The 23,526-nt window shown below is 43.9% G+C and overlaps 1 protein-coding gene across 4 annotated transcripts in view; it reads left to right on the top strand.

The window, feature by feature from the left end:
• PRAG1 (PEAK1 related, kinase-activating pseudokinase 1) overlaps nucleotides 1-23,526 on the top strand; it is a 110,041-nt gene that overhangs the window by 84,358 nt on the left and 2,157 nt on the right. For all 4 annotated transcript variants that reach the window (XM_054561194.2, XM_054561195.2, XM_002818825.5 and 1 more), the window contains 2 exons: nucleotides 2,355-2,512; nucleotides 14,759-15,507. In XM_054561194.2, coding sequence (XP_054417169.2) covers nucleotides 2,355-2,512; nucleotides 14,759-15,507 — 907 coding nt within the window. The remainder of the gene's footprint in view (nucleotides 1-2,354; nucleotides 2,513-14,758; nucleotides 15,508-23,526) is intronic.

The following is a 23,526-nucleotide window of genomic DNA, read 5'->3' on the forward strand; positions in this document are numbered from 1 at the left end:
CTAAGTTTTTGTATTATTAGTAGAGATGGGGTTGGCCTGTTGGCCAGGCCAGTATTGAACTCCTGACCTCAAGTGATCTGCCCGCCTTGACCTCCCAAAGTGCTGGGATTACAGGAGGGAGCCACTGTACCCGGCCGTCATTTTATAATTCTAATTTAACCTTTATATCCAAATCGGACAAGGACAGGACAAGAAAGAAAAATTATGGGCTGGCCTCTATTTGAATGTAAATGTAAAAATCTTAAACTAAATATATTAGTAAAACTGAATACAGCAATGTGTAGTAAAATAAGTTCATACAACATGTGCAAGTATGGCTTAATTAAGAAAAGCTATTAACATAGCTCATCACATTCACAGAGTAAAGGAGAAACATGATATGATTTTTTCCCATAGATGTAGAAAAGGCATTTAATAAACCCTAACAGCCAAAAATGATTTTGAAATACAAAACCTTAGAAAACTTGAAATAGAAATAAACATCCTTAGCCTGATAAAGAGCATCTACTGAAACCTATACTAAACATACACTTAGTATTGAAGCATCCCTTGTACTGCCTGTGTGTGGAGTTCCCTCTTTGTATCTGTCACCTGAGAATTGTTCTTTCTTTTAATCTTGGCTGTTACTTTAAATAAGTATGTATGTGTGTGTGTGCATATGTATATGAATATATATATGCTCATACATACACATATTTATGTATTTTTTAGTTTTGTCTATTTAGATACATTTCATGAAGTTTGTGGAGTGGGAAGCTGTGCCAGCTCTGTAGCCACGGTGCTGGAGTTTCTCCCTTAGTGATTTTCTGGGCCTGAAGACCAAGAAACTCTAGAGACCACTTTGGAAGGGGCAAAGTAGGGGATAGCCACAGAGCTGGCTCTGGCTTCTCTCCTAGACTGAGGAGTTGTTCTGCATGACTTCATGTCCTGGCTGCCCGTGGAGAAAACTATTAGTGATAGATCTGATGTGGATATAAGAATACTGTATGAAACTGTCTTTGATTTTATTTTGCCAGGAGATTAGATAAGGATCAGCTACTGCCATAGCATTTCCTAAGGAATTGATACTTCCAAGATTCCCACAGCGATGCTAAGATACAAAGATGAAGATAAGTCGTAACGTTGCCGTCACTGTCACATTTTTTTTGACAGCTTTAACACAGTTTAAAAATACGATTCTAAGGATTGGGAGTGGGGAGAGGGACATGTCTTCTAAGGAGCACTTTTTGTGGTAGCAAACAAACTTTAAACCCTCCTGTTAATACACAAGGGATTCCTGTGACTATGAAAATTAAAACAGGGCCTGGCAATGTTGAACACAAAGAACAGCCGATAAATTCTTGACTGTAAGGCCATGTGCATTGAATAAGGCAGTTCTGATGCCAAACCAATACTCTATTGTGTATTTCCCGTAGCAGATATTGAGATATGGATCTGCCGTAGTAGGAACAGGAATGTCATCGGGAAATATCCGTTCAGACAAATGTGGGTTTCCACCAACAGGGAAAGAGCTGGACCTGGTGTGATCTGTCTGCCTTCATGGTGAAAATGTCAGATCAGAAATGAATATTCATGTGGCTCTTGGAAAGTGGGAAGGAGGAATCAATAAGCTAAACACCCAACCTAATAATAGAACTGTTTTCTCCAATGGGAGTGTTTTTCTCTTGAAGTTGGTATTTCTGTCCTTGATCTGTTGGTGATGCTATTTAGTGATGCAACAAAAGATTTCATAGAAAAGCAAAAGGTTGGTTCCATTGTTCTGGAATAAGGGTTATGTCAATTTGGTTCTATCTAAGCATGTCACTGGAAGTCTGGTTCACATTTAAAGTTTTCCTTAATTCCAAGAAACAATCTAGACCCTTTGAAGCTTTGGCAAAAGAGTACCAGGTAAAAAAAGAAATCCCACTTGTAAAGGCCTAGTTTGCAATTCATTTGTCCTGGGATCTTGCACCTAAAACAACCCAATCTCTGTATATCTCTATACATTGGTGTGTATGATAATATCTTTATTTTTCTTTGTAGAGATTTTACACAGGATATAATAGGTGACACAATTGTTTTGGCAGATGGGGTCAGAATATGAAGGCAATTCCTTCCATGTAAGAATTTTGGTGCTTGTTTAAATGTAACAGACTCACTTCTCCTAACCACACTCCGGAAGTCTCCTGTCATTCATGCACATAAGAACTCAGAAGAGAACCTCTACTGTCTCCCCAAAATCTTTTTTTTTTCTTTTAATAAACTTGCTGACATTGGCCAGGTTTCAAGAGCGTGGTAAGTTCATGGTCCATCAGCCTGGTTTCTGAATGGAAACCGAATGAGTTATTTGTATTGTTTGTTCCTACCTCTTCCAGGCACCTTTTAAAAATGAACAAGAGCAGCTCTGATTTGGAAAAAGTGAGCCAGGGCTCTGCAGAAAGCCTCAGCCCATCCTTCAGGGGTGTCCACGTCAGCTTCACCACCGGCTCCACGGACAGCCTGGCCTCAGACTCCAGGACCTGCAGCGATGGAGGTAACACACTTGACCTTGATGGAGAGGCTTAGATTCTCCTGGACCTTCAAGACCAGTCCTGCGTTGCTTGTGGGATTGGAAGGGCTGAGCAAGGACTACTGTCCTGGTCCTGCTTTCTCAATGAAGTAGACTCTTCCAGGGAGCTGTTGAAGTCAATTATCTACTGAATATATGGCAAGCCAGCCCATCCGTATTGCCCTCTCCAAATTATAAGAGTGTGGACGTGGCAACATAGTGGGAGGAAGATGAGGTTGAAAGGCCCCTATTTGCTTGGGTAATGAGCCATCTATGTACAGGCCTGCTTTCTACTTCTGTCCTCAGGATGAGTCCTAAACCACACATTCTCACTATCTCTTTCTCTCTCTTTCTCTCTTTTGCATCTACATGTACATGTACGCACATGCACACACCTACTGGACACAGCAGATGTTTACATAATGTTTGCTGAATTAAGCATGAAGACTTCATTAGGCCACCATCTAGCCTGCTTTTTGGATTAAGCTCTAAGGCCTATGGGTGGGTCTGTCCTCCACTGGGCATGTCCCTAAAAAGGAACTCTTGTTTTTCCATAGTTGTGGCCTGGATGGGTCATATTTAAACCCTCTCACCCTTTCAGCATTCTTTGTGTATGTGTCCTCTCCTGTGTTTCTCTTAGACATGCGTTAGCATGTTGGATTTAGACTTGTACTCACATGACTTCCTTTTTCACTCCTATGGAAATATTTCTTCTCAGTAGGCAATGACACAGTAGAGGGTTCCATTGCAAATTTACTGTCAGCAACATGATTCTACCTAAACGGTAGGTACTGGCTGAGACAAAAGTGTGTGTTATAAGTCAGTCTGTGGTGTGTTCTGGTGAGAAACCTCTGACAGTTCTTACTTAAAAACAGGAAATATCTTAGTCTTGATTTGGGAGGAATGTAGCAACAACAGATTTTCTTTTTCTGTAGATTTTTCTAGGATCTTATCTTCTTCCTTTTCCCAGCCCATTGTACAACAAATTCAACAAGGCAGATTATTCCATAGAGGGCAGGGCATCTCGACCACGAGCCCCTGTGCTGATCAGCTCTGATCCACTCTCTTGGAGACTGTAACCAGTTCTGGGGAGTGATCTACAATGAACCATCAGCCACCAGCCAGCGGGTGTCAGGCGAACTGGACTTCATGGCTTCACCACTTTGTTTCCCAGAACCAGTAAATCATGACGTCCGCTCGCAGGGTTCCTAATAACTGACTAGGAAAGATAAGGTTAAAACACATGGCACATGGGTGGATGGGATACGGTAGGAAATTGGGCAGCCCAGAACATGAGTGCTTCTTATAAAGGCTTCCAGAAGAGAGAGAAATCAATGAAGGCTGTTGGAGGATTTAGGGAAGACTTTATGAGGACATGGGACTTAGAGATCATATCTGAAATGTGGCCAGAATTGGGGAGGTAGCGGGGTGAGGATGAGAGGGCTTTCCAGGTTCAGAAAACAAAAAAAGAGAAACAAAGCCACAGGGATGGCAGTGCACGTGGGAGAAGGATGAGACCAGTCTGACGTGCTTCAATAGACACCGGCAAGGGGAAATGGGACATGAGCTTGATGGGAAGCAGGGGCTGAATTGTACACGGCTCTCACAGCAGTCTGCGCATGTGGGAGACAGAGAGCTGCTGGAGGTTTGTGAGTTCAATGCTGGAGGTTTGCGAGTTCAATGGGGAACCTATTGAGACATTTTCTCATGTTTGTTTCTGAATAACGTGAATTAAAATGAATATATTGTCATGGTATCCCTTTATCACAAGCTAGTTGTTCAGTAGAAATGCACTTCAAAACTTGGACTCCCAGACCAACAAGAAGATATGTACCTTGTCCCTGGACTCTGGCCCCTGAGAGCCAACCATTCTATCTGCTGCCCCTGGGCATGCCTCTGTGTACGCGGAACCATGTTTTGAAACTGGCAAGAGACCAAAGGCATGACATTCTCTCTCTCTCTCTTTCTCTCTCTCTCTCTCTTCTTTTTGACATCTTTTAAACATTAATCATTAATCTGGAGAATATACAGAACTACTGGTCATGTAATATGAAAAATCCTTCATTCACTTCTAACCGCTTACCAAGGCAGCTTAGATCTGTTATTGCACAATTATCTTCCAATCCCGTGGGTCCTTAACTCACTTTTATCTTGTAACTGAAATATTTATCCATTGCAAATTTAGTTACTGTTTGGCATGCAGTACCGAAGCTGAGAGATTAGATCCAAATAGAAGAAAAACTAGTTCACACTGAAGTTCTTTGAAACTTGAATGTAGTGTCTGCCTTTCTAATATTATACATTAAGCCAAAAGATACCATTAGACTCTACATTTATTTTGTCAGTAAGAATCCGCTAGTGAAAACTATGCATTTCATTGACTTTTTCCATCCACAGTATAGGCTGGCCTGAATGAATGGAGGAAAAAGTCATTCCAGGGCATATCATGATAACAGTTTGTATAAACCTCTTGGAAATGTATCAGCATTAATGGCTCAAGTTAGTGATTCAGGTTTTATGGTGGGGGTGGGGGGGTGGGGGGGGGGCTGGGGGGAAGATTTTAGTTGTATAAGGAAAACCTAATCGAAATCTCTAACTGTTACATTTTTAAAACAGGTGTTTATTCTAAATGTTTCAGTGGCAAAATGCCACTTTTGTATCAATGTTAATTTCACCTTTTTATACTTTTATCAGGGTTAATGGCTAAAGTTAGTGATTCAAGTTTTATGGGGGGGGGGTGTGGAGGTTTTAGTTGTATAAGGAAAACCTAATGGAAATCTGTAACTTTGTTACATTTTTAAAACAGGTGCTTATTCTAAATGTTACAGTGGCAAAATGCCACTTTTGTATCAATGTTAATTTCACCTCTTTATACTTGTATCAGATTACATATTCCTCCAGTGCATCTGTTATCCCATTTGTCCAATTCAATTGAACAGCCAGTCAACTCAGTGCAAGGAAAATTTGTCGAAGCAGTTGTTTGGTTTATGCTTGGTTTAGGAGGGACAGACTGCATGTGTTAGGACAGATCCATGAAGGCTGCCAAGGGGAAGGTTTTTGCAGGGAATGGGTCGCTGGATGTGTGAGGGAAATGATGATCAGAAATGGTCATCAGGAGACCTTTTTGCTTTAAGTGGTTACTTGTAAATTAGCAAACCTAATGTCTCATTGAGATCATTTCCCTCTTTGATGTAGGATACCATTAAAATTCAGTTCAGCAGTTCAGCAAACATTTCTGAATGCCTGGAGATTAGAGAAGATTAGAGAGTCCTCTGTTGAACTGAAACCATTGGCACCAGCGATACATAAGAATTCTGAAAATACAGTTCATATAGATATTCTCACTTGCATGAATACATGTACCAGGGCAGTGATATCATTCTTATTTTTATAGCTGGCAAACCAGAGATACAGAACACTAATTAAATATATTGACAGTAGTCAGCTTGTTTTTCTCAACAAGCTGACTACTAATGGCAAATTTTTTAAAAATGTATATTAATTCAGTCATTCATTTGATAGAAATTGTTGAGTGCAAACTCTGTGCTGGGTACAATTCTAGATGCTGAAATTTCAGCAATGGAAATAATTCCCAGTCCCTTCAAGTGGCTTACATTCTGGTAGGAGAGATAGGCAATAAGAAAGATAAGATGTAAAGTAGCTACTGGTCAGAAGGCAGCGAGTGCCAGGAGAAAAATCAAGCTAGGAACAGGGTGGGGAGGGGTGGGAGTGCTCCAAAGGAAAAAAACATTTATTTTTAAAAATTTTCTGGGCCTGAGCCATAATATCACTGAAGTGAAGCTTCAACTTCATTTAAACCTTCCCCGTTAAACTGAATTTTAAATAATATATTATTGCTCCAATAAAGTTAATACTTTTTTTATAAAAATTCAAACAACGGAGAAAGGAATAAAATGAAAAGTCAGTTTTCTGACACCCCATCCCAGCTCCTACCATCATTTTTAAGATTTTTTTCTGTATCATCCCAAAAATGTGTATCCATATGTCAAATATAAAATTCAGTTCTACAGATTTTTGCACTTAATATATCTTGGGGCCTTTCAAATCAGAACCCCTAGGACTGCCTCATTTTTTGAAATTGCTGCTTATTTTTTCATTGTATGATTTGGTTATAAATCCCTCTCTTGCTGATGCATGTCTAGGTTGATTTCATTGCAAGACTTACAGTAAGACTCTGTGCCATACATTGGTGTGATTTGGTGAGCAGACCTATAAGATAAATCCGTAGAAGAAATGGAACTGACATATCAAACTGTATGTGTATTTTAAATAAATATTACCAAAGTATCCTCTAAAAATGTCAATTTACTTTTCCTCACAGCAACTGAAAAGTGCCTTTTTTTTTGAGAGAGTCTTGCTCTGTTGCCCAGGCTGGAGTGGCACAATCTCTGCTCACTGCAAGCCCCACCTCCAGGGTTCAAACAATTCTTCTGCCTCAGCAGCTAGGACTGCAGGCGCGCCACCATGCCTGGCTAATTTTTCTATTTTTAGTAGAGACGAGTTTCGCCATGTTGGCCAGGCTGGTCTCAAACTCCTGACCTCAAGTGATCTGCTCACCTCAGCCTCCCAAAGCGCTAGGATTATAAGCATGAGCCACCGTGCCTGGCATGGAAAGTGCTTTGAATTAACTTTTAATTTTACTAACTTGGAAGAAAACCCTTAATGCTTATGTTATAACAGGAGATTGAAAGATCACAATTCCAGGACCACATGTGAGCTGTAGGCAGGGCATTCGAGGTACTTAGAGCCTGTTTTCCAAAGTGAGACAGAGCTTTCTCTTCTTTCACATGTAAATCACATTCACATCTTCATTATTGTTTCCTGGGATGATTAAGTGGTCTGGAGAGACTCCTCACAAATGCCACATTTTCCATCCAGTTGTAAAGTGCTAATAACGTGCTTCCAGTTTCAGAATACGTTTATCTTCTTGAAAAAAGCAAAGGTTTCTTTTAAAGAAATGCTTTTTTTTGGAGATGGCGTCTCACTCAGTCACCAAGGCTGGAGTGCAGTGGTGCAGTCTCAGCTCATTGCAACCTCCACTTCCAGGCTCAAGTGATTATTGTGCCTCAGCCTTCTGAGTAGTTGGGATTACAGGCACACACCACTATGCCCAGCTAATTTTTGTATTTTTAGTAGAGACAGGGTTTCACCATGCTGGCCCCTCAAACTCCAGACCTCAGGTGATCCACCTGCCTCAGCTCACCAAAGTACTGGGATTGCAGGCATGAGTCACTGAGCCCGGACTGCTTTGCTTTTTGTTTTTGTTTTTTCTTCTACATTTAATGTTGAGGCTGCTCTGACTGTGGAACCAAACAAGAGATTGCAAAACTTACCTTCAGAGGAACAAGTCCATGTGAAGCCAAAGCATTCCTCTGCCCCACCCTTCATCCTCTCCAATGCAGGAATAGTTAATGGGGGTTGGCAGAAACCTGCATGACAGCCACTTCCTGGGTGATATTGGCAAGGTGCACACGCAAATGGCTTTAGTTTTCTCACCTCTCACATGAGAGAATTGCACTAGGGCCACAGGGCACAGGGTATGGCTGAGGTTTTCTCCATCCATATTCCACTTGCTTTACCTTACTCAAAGTTGGAGAATGGTCAAACACAAAAGGTAAGGTTTGGGGAAACTTAGTTGGGACGCTGCCCTTTGCTTCTGCATTTGTTCTGACCTAGCTGCTATCAGACAGCAGAGCTGTGCAAAGAAAGAGCCAAAACAGGACTGACCACTTCCTCTGTCAGCTCAGCTCTCATTTTGACTGCAGAGAACAATGAAAGTGCCTATTAAAACCCAGCAAGAAGAGAGGACTCTATAATAAGGAAAACCTCAGAGTACCATGTTTGAACTTCTGGCCTGCATTTCTGCAGAGAGGTTAAGCTGTTCTTCCCATCCACTGAAATCCTGATTTCTCATCTCTGCTTTCTAAATATAATGACACCAAACTAGTGCACCTTCCCTTGGTCTTTTTAAGATCCCATCCAGTGCAGCATATGTGATATGTAGCTTCCCACTAGAAATGCTTTCTCTTCCCTGAAGCACATTCACTAAAGGCATGGAGCGTGTCGTACTCCATAGCCAGGAACTTCCTTTATATGCAGAATTGGAAATCGGAAGTAAAACTTAGGACCTGGGGTTTGGAGCCCACTGGCCCAATTAGTATGCAAAATTATTAAAAACCAACAAATGAGGCAACTGAGACATAGGCCAAGGTCCCAGAAAAATGTTCTCCCCTCTCACCCCTTTTACACCCTTAATTGTAAGGCAGAATTTGGTAACAGCAATCCAACACCAGCATCAAACCAGGATGTGTTTGAATTAGTCTCATGTCCCTTGGGATCCAAGTCTGGAGAATATCGGCTGTTGGCTAAAGTCATGGAGGATTTTTTAGGCAGACTTTTCTGAACCAGTGGTTTGCCTGTGAATTCAGAACTATTTTAGGTGTCAGGATATATTTGTTCCCTGTTATTTCCAGCTTTCCTAATCCAGAGTGTGGCAGCTGTTGCAAACAGTAAGAACATAGCTGCTGTGTTGCCTAAGACCGTGTTTATGGAGAGATAGTTCCCCAGGTAAGAGTCAAGAGAATTAGCCAGAGGAGGTCTTTAGGAGTGCCTTCAGATTCCATAGAAGACAGCTACCATTTGCCATGTAGTGGAGAAATCAGTTTCATGTACAAGGGCTGCATGTTAGCATCTATTTCAAAGTATCCCCAAGAATATTAACACCTGAGAAACTATAGGATCCTCAGAGGCCCGGAGTGGCCTGGAGGTGGTGGGGTGGGGGTGGGGGCTCCAAGAGTGAATTCTGACCTCTCACCAGCTGTAATTCCACACCTGGAGAGATTTAAGGATCTGTAAGCTCAGAGGAAGGATGCATTAGGTTGGAATGTAGTATGCTTGTCATAGAACCAGGCACATCTTTTCTGAATACAAAAATCATAATAGGCCAGGCACAGTGGCTCACACCTGGAATCCCAGCACTTTAGGAATCCGAGGTGGGTGGATCACCTGAAGGTCAGAAGTTCAAGAGCAGCCTGGCCAACATGGTGAAACCGCATCTCTACTAAAAATACAAAAAATTAGCTGGGCGTGATGGTGGGTGCTTGTAATCCCAGCTACTTGGGAGGCTGATCCAGGAGAATCACTTGAACCCAGGAGGCAGAGTTTGCAGTGAGCCGAGATCCCACCATTACACTCCAGCCTGGGCAACAAGAGCAGAATTTCATCAAAAAAAAAAAAAAAAAAATCCTAATATGTGTAGATAATGCCCAGTGATCCAGGAGAATCACTTGAACCCAGGAGGCAGAGTTTGCAGTGAGCCAAGATCCCACCATTACACTCCAGCCTGGGCAACAAGAGCAGAACTTCATCAAAAAAAAAAAAAAAAAAAAAAAAAAAAATCCTAATACGTGTAGATAATGCCCTGTGAAGTCCACATTTCAGGGGAGCTGTATTTCACTTGATGAGGTTTTTTGTAGCTACAGGCCTTTACTTCTGCTGGGCAAGGGCATGGGTAGGGAATGTTCGGGTATGCAGTGCTGGCCTCTGATGAGTATGTGTATAATGCAGAGAGTACTGAGTTTGGTGCCCCAAACTCATAGCATCTAAGAAATAAAGAAAAATTAATCAGCGCGTGTGCTAATCCTTGATATCAAGCTTCTGTCCTAATACCTGGTACCCCTTGTCAGATTTACCCAAGTAGTGATAGGGTGTAGGTCTGATCAAAGTCACTGACTAACAGCTCCCACAAGAAAGCAAGAGAGAACAGAGGGAAGGACAAGATCACTTCCTTCCAGCTGCCTGAATACACGAAGTGTTTTTTGTTCTGGGACCTACCATATAGTCTAAAGCAGAACTTCCTGATTCTCTTTGGTCATCTAGGGAATTAGAAGTGTTACCGATTATGTTGCTAAAAGATCCCTGGTCTCCTCACAGATTGGAAAATGTACCAGTGGTAATTTATGGGAACTAGAGATAGAAGGAAGAACAATTGAAACAAGATGACGATCTGCCTAGAGCTATTTGATTTCAGGGGCAGCTTTGAGACAAAATGCATGTTTAGAGAGGTTGAAAATGGAGAGAATAGCTGAAATTATAGACTATTAGTGCCGTAAGGGGCCTTCCAATGATGTCATCGGTCATTTTCTAAAGGAGGAAACAGCCAGGGCAGGCCGACAGCCGGTGAAGTGTTCACTCCACTGCTCACTCTCAAACTGGAGCAGAATCAGAAAGGGGCATACTGGTGGCATCAGGAGAGCCTTGTAGTAAAGACAACGAAGACAAAACCAATAAACATGGAGAAATAAACCTAAGGCTTAAAGAAGAGACTAACCAGGAAACTGATCTGTTATGAACCTCCCTGGCCGCCTGGACTTGGGATGGGAAGGAGTCCTGACCGTAGGCAGGTTGTTCTTGTCTCTGAGGGCACTGATGACAGCACTGACCAAGGTTCTGATCACACCCCACTCCCATCCCCCAGCCTCAGCTTCTGTCATGTTGATGATAAATTGAGAATCAAACGCCTTGCTGGTGATGGTTTCTGCTGCCCAGAATGTAGAAAGATCGGGAAGTGGATGTGTGCTCACGGCTCCCGGTCCTCCTGCTCATCAGGCTGGAAGTTTGGTGGCTGAGGCTTACAGTCGTTTGAGAGCCCCATAAGTAGGTGGTCTTGCCCTCCCTTTTTTATCCAGGAGGTGGCAAGTGATCCTCCTCCTCCTCCTCTCAGCCTCTTCTGCTAGAGGGAAGAGGGAGAGGAAGTGAATCATTTGCCCTAGCCTCCGTCTGTCCCCGTTGCTTTCCTGGGGAGCGTGGGATTGGGAGACCTGTGGACTGCAGGATTTCAGCACCTGCTGAGATCACTGCCATCTGGATCTTCCCTCTTCTGGCTCGCTATTTCTTGTGCGCCCTTCATTCTGACTATTGAGGGGGAAATTCGTGGGCATGTAAAAGTGACTGGTCCAGACTGCACCACCACTGCTTGATTTATTATTAACTTGAGCCCTCCTGGAAGGGGTATAAATCACTCACTCAGCCTTGCTGCCAGGGGCCCCGCCTATCATTAGCAAATGGGAAGGACAACTCCCTATGATCTTGATAAACCACAGGGAAACAAGGATTGCTTACTACAGATGGGAAACTGGGCAAGGGGAGCTTAAGAAACACAGTGCTCCCTCTTGAATTTCTTTTTCACTTGTGACAGTCTCATTCTGTAGCCCAGGTGGGAGTGCGGTGGCACAGTCTCGGCTCATGCAATTTCTGCCTCCTGGATTCAAGCGATCCTCTCCCCTCAGCCTCCTGAGTAGCTGGGATTATAGGCGTGCACCACCACGCCCAGCTAATTTTTGTATCTTTTGTAGAGTTGGGGGTTCGCCATGTTGCCCAGGCTGGTCTTGAACTCCTGAGCTCAAGTGATCCTCCCGCCTTGGCCTCCCAAAGTGCTGAGATTATAGGCATAAGCCACCGTGCCCAGCCCCTGTTGAGTCTTATGATAGATGATAGGGCCCAGGAGGATATTGGTGCAGGGACCCCATAGTCTTGCTCAGCTGCCCAGGGCTTTTCTTTGCATGAACCCATTGGTTCTCAGCTCCTGTGTTCAACAGGTTGCATGCACTGAGTTTGTCCTCCCATCAGCGTTGCATTCAAGGTTGTGCCCTGCTGTCGCTCACTAATGCTGCCTCGGTCACTGAGGCTGGGGCATGAATGTCAGCCCATGGCCATCCATCTTGCCCCCTAGAGAGACCCTCCTCCCTGTGGAACAGCAGAAATAAAGAGACCCAGTCTTGATCTGAGTGGCTTGCAACTGGTGTTTGAGCCTCAGGGGTCTATTCTGCCCCCTCTTGGGTTGGAGAAAGCAGAGAAGGGCTCAGTGTGAGCTAGAAGGTTATTAACTGTTCAGGAGCAGCCCTAGAAATGTCCTGTGCACCTGAGTGAGGTGACACAAGACTCACAATTTGCTTCCTTTGGGGCCTTCTACCCCTTGTCTGCTCCTATGCTTTTGTTCTGCTTTTTTTTTGTTGTTTTCTGGTCCCACTGCCAAGATGTAGAAAGGCATAGAGACACTCCATGCTCTTCCCTTAGGGTGATGTGGCATGGAGAACTCAATGAGGGGTACACATCCTAAGTACGCATTTCCTTAGGGCTGCAACCCATTATTATTATTATTATTTTTAGATGAAGTTTCACTCTGTCACCCAGGCTGAGTGTAGTGGCGCAATCTTGGCTCACTACAACCTCCATCTCCTGGGCTCAAGCGATTCTCCTGCCTCAGACTCCTTAGTAGCTGGGATTATAGGCACGCACCACCACCCCCAGCTAATTTTTGTATTTTTAGTAGATACGGGATTTCACCATGTTGGCCAGGCTGGTCTCAAACTCCTGAGCTCAAGTGATCCATCCACCTCAGCCTCCCAAAGTGCTGGGATTACAGGTGTAAGCCACCACACCCAGTCTGCAAGCCATATTTCTTTCATATTTCAACCCTCAAGATAATAGGATGCATTTTACGAACTATGAATGTGACTTATTATTTCTTTTATCTCCCTAAAAGCTGTTATTTAAAATAGCAGATAACACCTTAGAGCTGTTCTGAGAATATAGGAAATGAGTATTATTTCAGTTTGCCCTTTGCTCTAATAGTGTATATCTCTTTTATATATGCATATATATATATGTATTTTTTTCTTTTACTTAAACTCTTCTTTCATTGTGAAGCCACCATTTTATACCTTGATGCCAAGAGTGAGGTCAGCCCTCACCTTTGTAGAGACTGGACCTTCATCTCACCATTTTGTGTGCTACCTAGAAAGGTTTTCTGATTGTCCCCATGCCCTGCAGACACCTGTGGCCCTGAGTGAGCCTTTGCCCAGGCAGACTCTTTATCCATATGCACCACTCCAGAAACTGTGGGGCCTTGAAAAGACTCACTTTTCTTTAAGATCCATTTCCTCATTTCTAAAATCATTACCTTCCTGCCTTCTAAAATCTCTGTGGGCTCGCCTTGCCCACTAAGCCAGCAGGGTATACGGGAAATCTCCAGGGACTGCATACTAAAAAGGGAGAATTTTTTTTTTTTTTTTGAGATGGAGTCTCGTTCTTGTTTCCCAGGCTAGATTGCAGTGGTGCAATCTCAGCTCACTGCAACCTCCTCCTACAATGTTCAAGCGATTCTCCTGCCTCAGCCTCCCAAGTAGCTGGGATTATAGGCATCTGCCACCATGCCCGGCTAGTTTTTGTATTTTTAATAGAGATGGGGTTTTGCCATGTTGGCCAGGCTGGTGTCAAACTCCTGACTTCAGGTGATCCACCCACCTCGGCCTCCCAAAGTGCTGGGATTACAGGCGTGAGCCACCGCGCCCGGCCAAAAGGGAGAATTTTACCATTGGCCAGTTACACCCTCTATAAACCTGACTTTTAAAAAATTCCACTCAAACCACACATGTTCAAGTTTATTATTGCTGTTGCAGCATTGTTTGCAAAACATTGGAAACAATTTAAGTGTCCATCAAAAAGGGATGGTTAAATAAATTATGATACTTGCATATGGTGATCTATTATGGTAAAACTGTTTAAAATAATTAAATAGATCTGCATATTTGATTTAAAAATCTCTCCAAGATGTGAAAGAAAAGCATTATTCCACACAGTAGCCACTGTTTGCTCTTTTCAATGTAATTTTGTGTGTGTGTGTGTGTGTCTGCATGCGCACACACACGCACATTTGTTTGGATTGTTGGAGGCATACATGAAACACTACTGGCAGTGGTGTGGTATCCTCTGATAAGAGAGCTGAGTACTGAGGGACAGGGTAGGAGGAAGACTTAGTTGTCAATCTATACCTTTTTTGCATTTTGATTTTTTCCATTGTGCATATATTGTCTATTTGAGAAACAGAAAAGAAGTAAAATAAAATTAATTGCTTACAAAAAATTAGCCGGGCGCGGTGGCGGGCGCCTGTAGTCCCAGCTACTCGGGAGGCTGAGGCAGGAGAATGGCGTGAACCCGGGAGGCAGAGCTTGCAGTGAGCCGAGATCGTGCCACTGCACTCCAGCTTGGGCGACAGAGCGAGACTCTGTCTCAAAAAAAAAAAAAAAAAAAAAAAAAAAAAAAAAATTGCTCTGAACAAATAAATAAATAAATAAAGGGGAAAAAGTCTGCAGGACCCTGGAATTGAGTGGCATTGCCCTTGGTCTGATGGTTTCTGTCTCTCCTCTTCAGGTCCCTCGTCTGAGCTGGCTCACTCACCCACCAACAGCGGAAAGAAGCTCTTTGCTCCCGTTCCGTTTCCTTCAGGCTCCACTGAGGATGTGTCCTCCAGTGGCCCCCTGCAGCCCCCTCCACTCCCCCAGAAAAAGATAGTGAGCCGGGCAGCCTCTTCACCGGATGGCTTCTTCTGGACCCAAGGCTCCCCCAAGCCCCGAACAGCAAGCCCCAAGCTGAACCTAAGCCACTCAGAAACCAACGTCCACGACGAGTCTCACTTTAGCTATTCGTTGAGCCCCGGGAACCGCCACCATCCTGTCTTCTCCTCTTCTGATCCTCTGGAGAAAGCTTTCAAAGGCAGTGGCCACTGGGTTCCAGCAGCAGGGCTGGCGGGCAACAGAGGCGGCTGTGGGAGCCCTGGCCTCCAGTGCAAAGGGGCCCCCTCCGCCTCATCCCAGCTGAGCGTGTCCAGTCAAGCCTCCACTGGGAGCACCCAGCTTCAGCTGCACGGTCTCCTGAGCAACATCAGCAGCAAGGAGGGCACCTATGCCAAGCTGGGGGGACTCTACACCCAGTCCCTGGCCCGCCTTGTAGCCAAATGTGAGGACCTCTTCATGGGCGGCCAGAAAAAGGAGCTCCACTTCAATGAGAATAACTGGTCGCTCTTCAAGCTGACTTGTAACAAGCCCTGCTGTGACTCGGGGGATGCCATTTACTACTGTGCCACCTGCTCTGAGGACCCCGGCAGCACCTATGCTGTGAAAGTAGGTACCACTCCCTCCTTGCATTCCTCTGTGCCACTGGCTGGTGCTGGCTTGGGCAGAACTATGGCCTGAGCAAGTCATTTCACCTGTCTGGGCATTAGGAGGGGAGTTGATTCCTAAGCATTCTTTTTTTTTTTTTTTTTGTAAGATAAGAGTCTCACTTTGTCCCCCAGGCTGGTGTGCAGTGGCACAATCTTGGCTCACTACAGCCTCCGCCTCCCATTTTAAAGCAATTCTCCTGCCTCATCCTCCCGAGTAGCCAGGATTATCTGTGTGCACCACCATGCCCAGCTAATTTTTGTATTTTTAGTAGAAATGGGGTTTCACCATGTTGGCCAGGCTGGTCTTGAACTCCTGACCTCAGATGATCCACCCACTTCGGCCTCCCAAAATGCTGGGATTACAGGTGTGAGCCACCACCCCTGACCCCTAAGCATTCTTTTAACACTTAGTGCTCAACAACTTCACTCTCTCTCTGCCCCAGGACATGGTGCAATGAGATTTGTAGTATGAATATAAGACACATTCTGTGCTTTAGCTGAGTTAAGAAAACAGTTGCCTTTTAGTGCAACAGAGAGTTTATTCATTTATTGACCAGGTTTTTACTGAGTGTCTACTATAGGCCAGGTACTTTGCCACAATCTGAGTATATAGGGGTGAATATAAGCTTCCTTATAGAGCTATGATGTAGTGAGGGAGATGGATAATGAGGTCATTCTTCTAATGTTAGATCCAGAAGGAGCATTCGACTTAGGAATCATCTTGAACAATAATAGTAATAATATCATTTGTGTGAGCATTCACTCTACAACTAGACTCTTACCTCTAATCCTAACAGTAATCCTACAGGTTAGGCAGGTTTTACAGATGGGGGATCTGAAGCTCAAAGTGGTTAAGTAATTTGCCCATAGCTAGTTGGTGGCTGGAACGGATTTGCACTCTGGTATGGCTGTCTCCAAAGCCTAAGTTATGTCCCTACCATTTAAGATAAATGAAGTTCAGAGACATTAAGTGACTGGCTCAAGGCAGCACAGCTCTTTAACCTTTGATGCTGGATCAGGCCTCTCGCTACCTGCACTGCATTGCACTGTCAGAGTGCAGCTCTGTGTGAGCTAGTTGAGCCATCGGCACCCATTTGGGCCACTGGGGTCTGTACCATGAACTCCAGTCCTTCCTGTGGCCCTGTTTCTCATCTTCTTTTGCTGTTCCTTGATTACCTATTGAGACCCTGGCCCTTCTATAAAGGTAGGCTTTTAGTGGGAGTCAGGAGGGAGACCCTGAGCTGTCTTCTCTCATCACCTGCCCTAAGACATCCCTTTTTTTTCCAGTTAGAAAAGTGCAAAGAATAAGCTAATTTGAAATGACCTTGGTGGGGTAGCTTGCTTACCAACAATTTTTAAAAATAATATTGCTAACATTTTAAAAATAATATTAAATAATATTTAAGTAATAATATTATTATTAATAATAATATTATTCAGTATATATAAATAATATATAGTAATTATAATTAATAGTAGTAATAATACTAATATTCAGTATGTATTATTTATAATTATTATTTATATATACTGAATATTAATAGTAGTAATAGTATTATCATAAATAATATGTAGTGAATAATATTATTCAGTATCAAGAGACAGCTGACCTTTCTGTTTTGAGGAGGAAAAAGCCTGGTGGAAGAGATTGAATTCCTCTTGTCCATGGTATAGAAAGTGAGGTGACCCTTCTGCAGGAAGTAAGGGGCCCTTGGGACAAATGGTTTTGCTTTTATTTTATTATTATTTATTTATTTATTTAGAGACAGAGTCTTGCTCTGTGGCCCAGGCTGGAGTGCGTGGTGTGATCTTGGCTCACTGCAACCTCCACCTCTCGGGTTCAAGCGATTCTCCTGCCTCAGCCTCCTGAGTAACTGGGACAACAGGCGCCGCCCCCCACCCCCACCACACCTGGCTAATTTTTGTATTTTTAGTAGATACGGGGTTTCACCATATTGGCCAAGCTGGTCTCGAACTTCTGACCTTGTAATCCACCTGCCTCGGCCTCCAAAAGTGCTGGGATTACAGGCATGAGCCACCTTGCCCCGCCACAGTTTTGTTTTTCACAAACATAAATAATTGTGCTGTGCAGCTTGGATTCTAGGGCCCCATATATTAATGCAGAATTAGCCGTATTCTCTAATAAACAACACAAAAGAAATTTAACTTTCCTTAAGAATGTTAAAAACAAGTGTTGCTCCTTATTTCATTAGAAATAGAAGCCACACAGAAACCAAAAGATAAGCCTTAGCCCTCTAAACAAGAGCCGCAGGGGTTTCCTATTTGACTTTCCTGGAGACGTGGTAGCTCAAGGACCGTCTCTGTGCCACGTGAAAAAGGAAAGTTGGAGACTGGCATCCATTATGCAGGGGATGGTAATTCTTGGAACAAGGTTACCAGGAACAATATTAATTTGCAAATGTGCCTGGCCTGGTCATTGTGGGGGTGGGCCGTGGGGGCCCTGGAGCATCATTTCGCACGGGCAGCTGTTCCACTTCATTAGCTCTCCAGTCTAGACGAAATACAGTCATCTGGGGATCCGCAGGAGGGGGAGTGGGTCTCCCTTCCCAGCCAGCGAGCTGCCTGTCTGAGGCTGAGCGCATTTCATCTGCGCATGTTAAACAGGGAGTCGGCACTGAAGGCAGACGGAGCCTCGTTTACGGAGCCTCGTTTGCGGAGCCTCGTTTGCGGTCGAGGAGTCCCAGTTAACAATAGCAGGCTCACACCTGCTCCTTGCTGATGCTGGAACCTACTACTTTGGGCTCAGCGCCCTGCAGCAGTGAGGAGTTAAAAGCTGGTTCTTGTAGCTCCACCGCATGAATAGGTGACAAGAAAAAAAAAATCATTAGTTGTGTGTGCGTTTTCGAAGCAGTTTCATTTCTCAGCCATCTAGAGAGAATTCTAGTTTGGTAATTAGGGCCCCGTTTTCAGCTGCTGGGCCTTTTTTATTTAACAGACATGATTTAGCCCAGACTTTCGCCCGTGAATGAGGCCCTGACTCCAAAGTTTAAATGAGTCCTGGCTCAGCAAAACGTTTGAAACTTGAGCTGAACCAAGAGTCTATGTAAAGTTCTAGAGCTAAAAATCCGAGTGCAGGGCCCCCTGAAAATGAAATGAGGGTAGGGGCAGGGAGTAGGGAGATGGAGATGGAGAAAAAGCCACTCCCTCCCCCACAGCCCCTTCCCCCATCCAGTGCTGTAGAATGATCTCCGGCGCGGGTCCAGAGCTCACTCACAGGGCTGGTTAGCATGCGCCCAACGCAGCCCTCTCCCTTGCTGGGCTTTGAGGAAGCTGCGGGTCTTGCCAAACGCCCAGTGCACTGATTTTGAAATGCATCCAGCCCAGTTGCCATTTACTCTGCTCCTTCATTTACATCTCTGTGCAAAATGTCAGCAGCCTGACTGGAGCTCCAGGCCTCAAGTGTTTGCTGGGCCCAGGCTTTTCATACCCCTGAGAAAAAGGAGCCTTGGAAACTCTTCCCAGGCCCCTGGGCAGCTGTGCTCTTCGGGTTTGCACAATACCTGCAGGCCAGCTCTGGATGCCTCTGCATCACCAGAGGGCTACAACCCAGATGGCAAGAGCAGTCACCATAGCAACCCTCCCCATTGTGCTTGCCCTGGGCTGGGCCTAGGTGCTGAGAGCCATGCCTGCATCATTTCATCTGATCCTCACAATGGCCCTATGAGGAAGGACTATCCCTGTCATTCAGATGAGAAAACACGCTTTGAGATAAATACCGTCCATCTTCATTATTTATGGATTCTGTATTTGCAAAATCATCTACCTGCTCAAATTTATGTGTAATTCCAAAATCAATACTTGAAGCGCTTTCCAGTGATTTCTGGATATGTATAAGGCAGAGAAAAATTTGAGTCACCTGATGTTAGTTCTCACACTGCTAATAAAGACATACCGGAGACTGGGTAATTTACAAAGAGATTTAATTGACTCACAGTTCAGCATGGCTGGGGAAGCCTCAGGAAACTTACAATCATGGTGGAAGGGGAAGCAAACACGTCCTTCTTCACATGGCGGCAGCAAGGAGAAACCAAGCAAAGGGGGAAGAGCAGCCAGGTGCAGTGGCTCATGCCTGTAATTCCAGCGCTTTGGGAGGCCAAGGCAGGTGGATCATGAGGTCAGGAGTTCAAGACCAGCCTGGCCAACATGGTGAAACCCCATCTCTACTAAAAAATAAAAAATACAAAAATTAGCCAGATGTGGTGGCAGGCACCTGTAATCCCAGCTACTTGGGAGGCTGAGGCAGGAGAATCACTTGAAGCCAGGAGGCAGAGATTGCAGTGAGCCAAGATGTGCCACTGCACTCCAGCCTGGGCAACAGAGCAAGACTCCATCTTAAAAAAAACAAAAGGGAGGGAAAGCACCTTATAAAGCCATCAGATCTCATGAGAACTCACTCACTATCATGAGAACATCACCAGGTTCCTCCCACCACACATGGGGATTATGAGAACTGCAATTCAAGATGAGATTCGTTTGGGGGCACAGCCAAACCATATCACCCAATGTGCAAGTTTCCAGCTGAAGGGGAATGCGGCGACAGTCTCCCATCTTGTTTCAGCCCTCATCCTGGAAGCCAGGGTCATTTTTTGCAGTCTATTTAGTGTCTGGTTTTTCACATTTGTGTGCTTTTTGTTTGTCAATGAAAGAGTCCAACTCTGTAAAATATTAGAAGAGATCTATTCTGAGCCAAATATAAGTCACCTATGGTCCATGACACAGCCCTCAGGAGATCCTGAGACCATGTGCCCAAAGTGGTCAGGCCACAACTTGGTTTTGTACATTTTAGGGAGACATAGTTATCAATCAATACATGTATGATGTACATTGAAGTTGAGGGGGCCTGGGGAGCTTCCAAGTCATCGGTGGATTCAAAGATTTTCTGATTGGCACTTGGTTGAGAGTTATTATCAATAGAAAGGAATGTCTGGATTATGAGAAGGGGTTATGGAGACCAAGGCTTTATCATGCAGACGAAGCCTCCAGGTAGCAGGCTTCAGTGAGAACACATTGTAAATATTTTTACCAGACTTGAAGAGACTGCCCTATCAGTAATCCCAACAGGGAGGAGGGTAGCATGAGGCATGTCCAGCTCCCCCTTCCCGTCATGGCCTGAACTCATTTTTTTATGTTCACTTTGGAATGCCCTTGACTGAGAGGAGGGGTCCATTTCAGATGGTTGGAGGGCCTTCGAATTTTATTTTTGGGTTTACATGTTGGTGATTTTGTCACCAACATGTGGTGACAATGGCCCAAGCTGGATCACCTGAGGTCAGGAGTTCGAGACCAGCCTGGCCAACATGGTGAAACACTGTCTCTACTAAAAATAAAAAAAATTAGTCGAGTGTGGTGGCAGGCACCTGTAATCCCAGCTACTCAGGAGGCTGAGGCAGAAGAATCACTTGAATCTGGGAGGCAGACATTGCAGTGAGCCAAGATCGTGCCACTGCACTCCAGCCTGGGCGACAGAGAGACTCCATCTCAAAAAAAAAAAAAACTATATATATAATATATATATATTATATATATAATATATAATATATATATTATATATATTATATATAATATATATATAATATATAATATATATATTATATATATTATATATAATATATATATATTATATATATAATATATAATATATATATTATATATAATATATATAATATATATATTATATATAATATATATATAATATATATATATAAAAAAAATAAAATAAAATGGCCCAAGCATAGGGCTGAAGTGCTGTCTAGTGTTCCTAACCACCACGAGGCTGGGATGTGCCTCATGGATAAAAACATATGTGTTAGATAAGCTTTGTTCAGGGATGAGCTCTAGTGCTGTTGCCTGTGAGTTCCTGTTAATGACTCAACAAGGTATGTTAAACAAGCTAGCTCTAAACAGAAGCATACATGAAACAAGGTTGAATACTGGTGGGTTAATGAAAATATTGTGACCAGAGGTTCCCAGGAAACTTACCTTGTATTTCCCCTAGGAGCAATGGTTCACTATTCACTAATTCAGTGTTTATGGCTTCTTCACAGAACATAACCCCTGCAAATAATGAAAATCCCCTGTAACTTGCCAAAGGTTACAGAGCTAATACTTAAACCCAGGCCTTTTTTCACTCCAGAGCCCATGCTTTTGACCTCTGCAACACTTCTCGGTTGTATAGTCCTGAGCAAATAATTTAACTTCTGGAAGCCCCAGTTTCCTCCTCTGTAATAGCATCTTCCTCCTTGGATGTAATGAGATTGAATGAGATGCTGCATGAAACCCTCACAGTTGGCACAGTCCTTGCACATGCAAGAGCCCAATCTGTATCTGTTAGGGGTGAGACAATAACAGTGATGTCCTCCCACATCTCCACTGACAACACAGCGTATATGCAAGATGCTTTCTTTGAGGACTCCCCCCACCACCATTGCTGCAAATTTCCTTTAGTTTAATAGTGCTCCAGAAGCCTGCCATTTAAAAACCAAGTGCAGGCCAGGCACCGTGGCTCACACTTGTAATCCCAGCACTTTGGGAGGCCAAGGTGGGAGGATCACTTGAGCCTAGGAGTTCAAGACCAGCCTGGGCAACATGGCAAAACCTTGTCTGTACAAAAATTCCAAAAATTAGTTGGACGTGGTGGTGCGCACCTCTAGTCCCAGCTACTCAGGAGGCTGAGGCAGGAGGATTGCTTAAACCTGGGAGGTCAAAACTGCAGTGAGCTGTGATTGCACCACTGCACTCCAGCCTGTCTCAAAAAGTAAAAATTAAAAACCAAGTACAGTTGGGTAGTCCAGAATAAGAAAGAGCCTGAACAATGCCTTTTAGACATGTATTTCAAAATCATTTTTGTTAGTGTAATAGGAAGTAATGTCTGGGGTAAATGTCTTTCCCTTTTATTACCATTCTGCTTTTATAATAGAGAGATTACTAAATTAATGTGTTACCCACCATTCCCCACAATTAGCTTTAAAAACATCTCTTGGAGGCTGAGCTCTTGTATGCCAGGTTTCATGCTGAGAAGATTTGTACAGCTGCAATATAAATAAATCTCCGTGAAAAGGTGCTTGCAATAGAACTTCTAAAAGTATCGCCTGTAAGCATTGAGGTACTTCAAAAACACTGCTTCATCATCATTCCAACACTGCAGCCTGAAGGCAGGGTTATTTTGGGAGTGATTGCAGGATAATATTTTATAGGTAGATGTGAGACGCCTTTCTTCTCACATCTGATCTTTGTCTTTCTATATTACACATTGATCTTTGTCTTTCTATATTACACATTGATCTTTGTCTTTCTACAAAGCCTGGGTGAGGTTGCATAATATTCATTTGAGAGAGGAGACTTCAGTCCCTTTCAGGGTAATGACAGGGAGATTGAGACCTGACAGAGGGCCATTACGGCTAGTTCAAGACTCTCTAGTTGAGTGGCAGCCAGATGAGGACTAGGATTGCTAGAGATCCCCAGGTGGCTGGCACTGCCATTTGTACAACGAGAGGAGGTGAGAAAGATTGTGTGGATCCCCAGCTATGCTTCCCACAGAGAAGCCTGAGACCTTCCATCTTGTTTTTCCTACCTTCATCTCAGATGGTGCCTGGGGGTTCCTCTGAGGGTTCCTTCTGGTTCCTTCTTCCCCCGAGAGCTTTCTGGTTTCTTTCAGCTGCTGTGACTCACCTTGAAGGAAAAGTATGTGGGAAGTGAGGCTGCTTTCTTATAAACACTATTTGCCTTCTTGAGAATTTGTCCACACTGTGCACAGAGGGATGTCTTCCTACCAATACCTCCTGACCACACTGTGTTGCTTGGCAGGGACCCCACTCACTGGGTCATATGGTCATTTTATGTTTAACTTTTTAAGAAATTGACAAACTGCTCCAAAGGGTCTGCCCCATTTTACATTCACATCAGCAATGTCTGAGGGTTCCCATTTCTGCTCATCCTCATAGACACTTGGGACTGTCTT

Source organism: Pongo abelii, chromosome 7 (genome assembly GCF_028885655.2).
Source record: "Pongo abelii isolate AG06213 chromosome 7, NHGRI_mPonAbe1-v2.0_pri, whole genome shotgun sequence".
In the NCBI taxonomy this organism is placed as follows: domain Eukaryota; kingdom Metazoa; phylum Chordata; class Mammalia; order Primates; family Hominidae; genus Pongo; species Pongo abelii.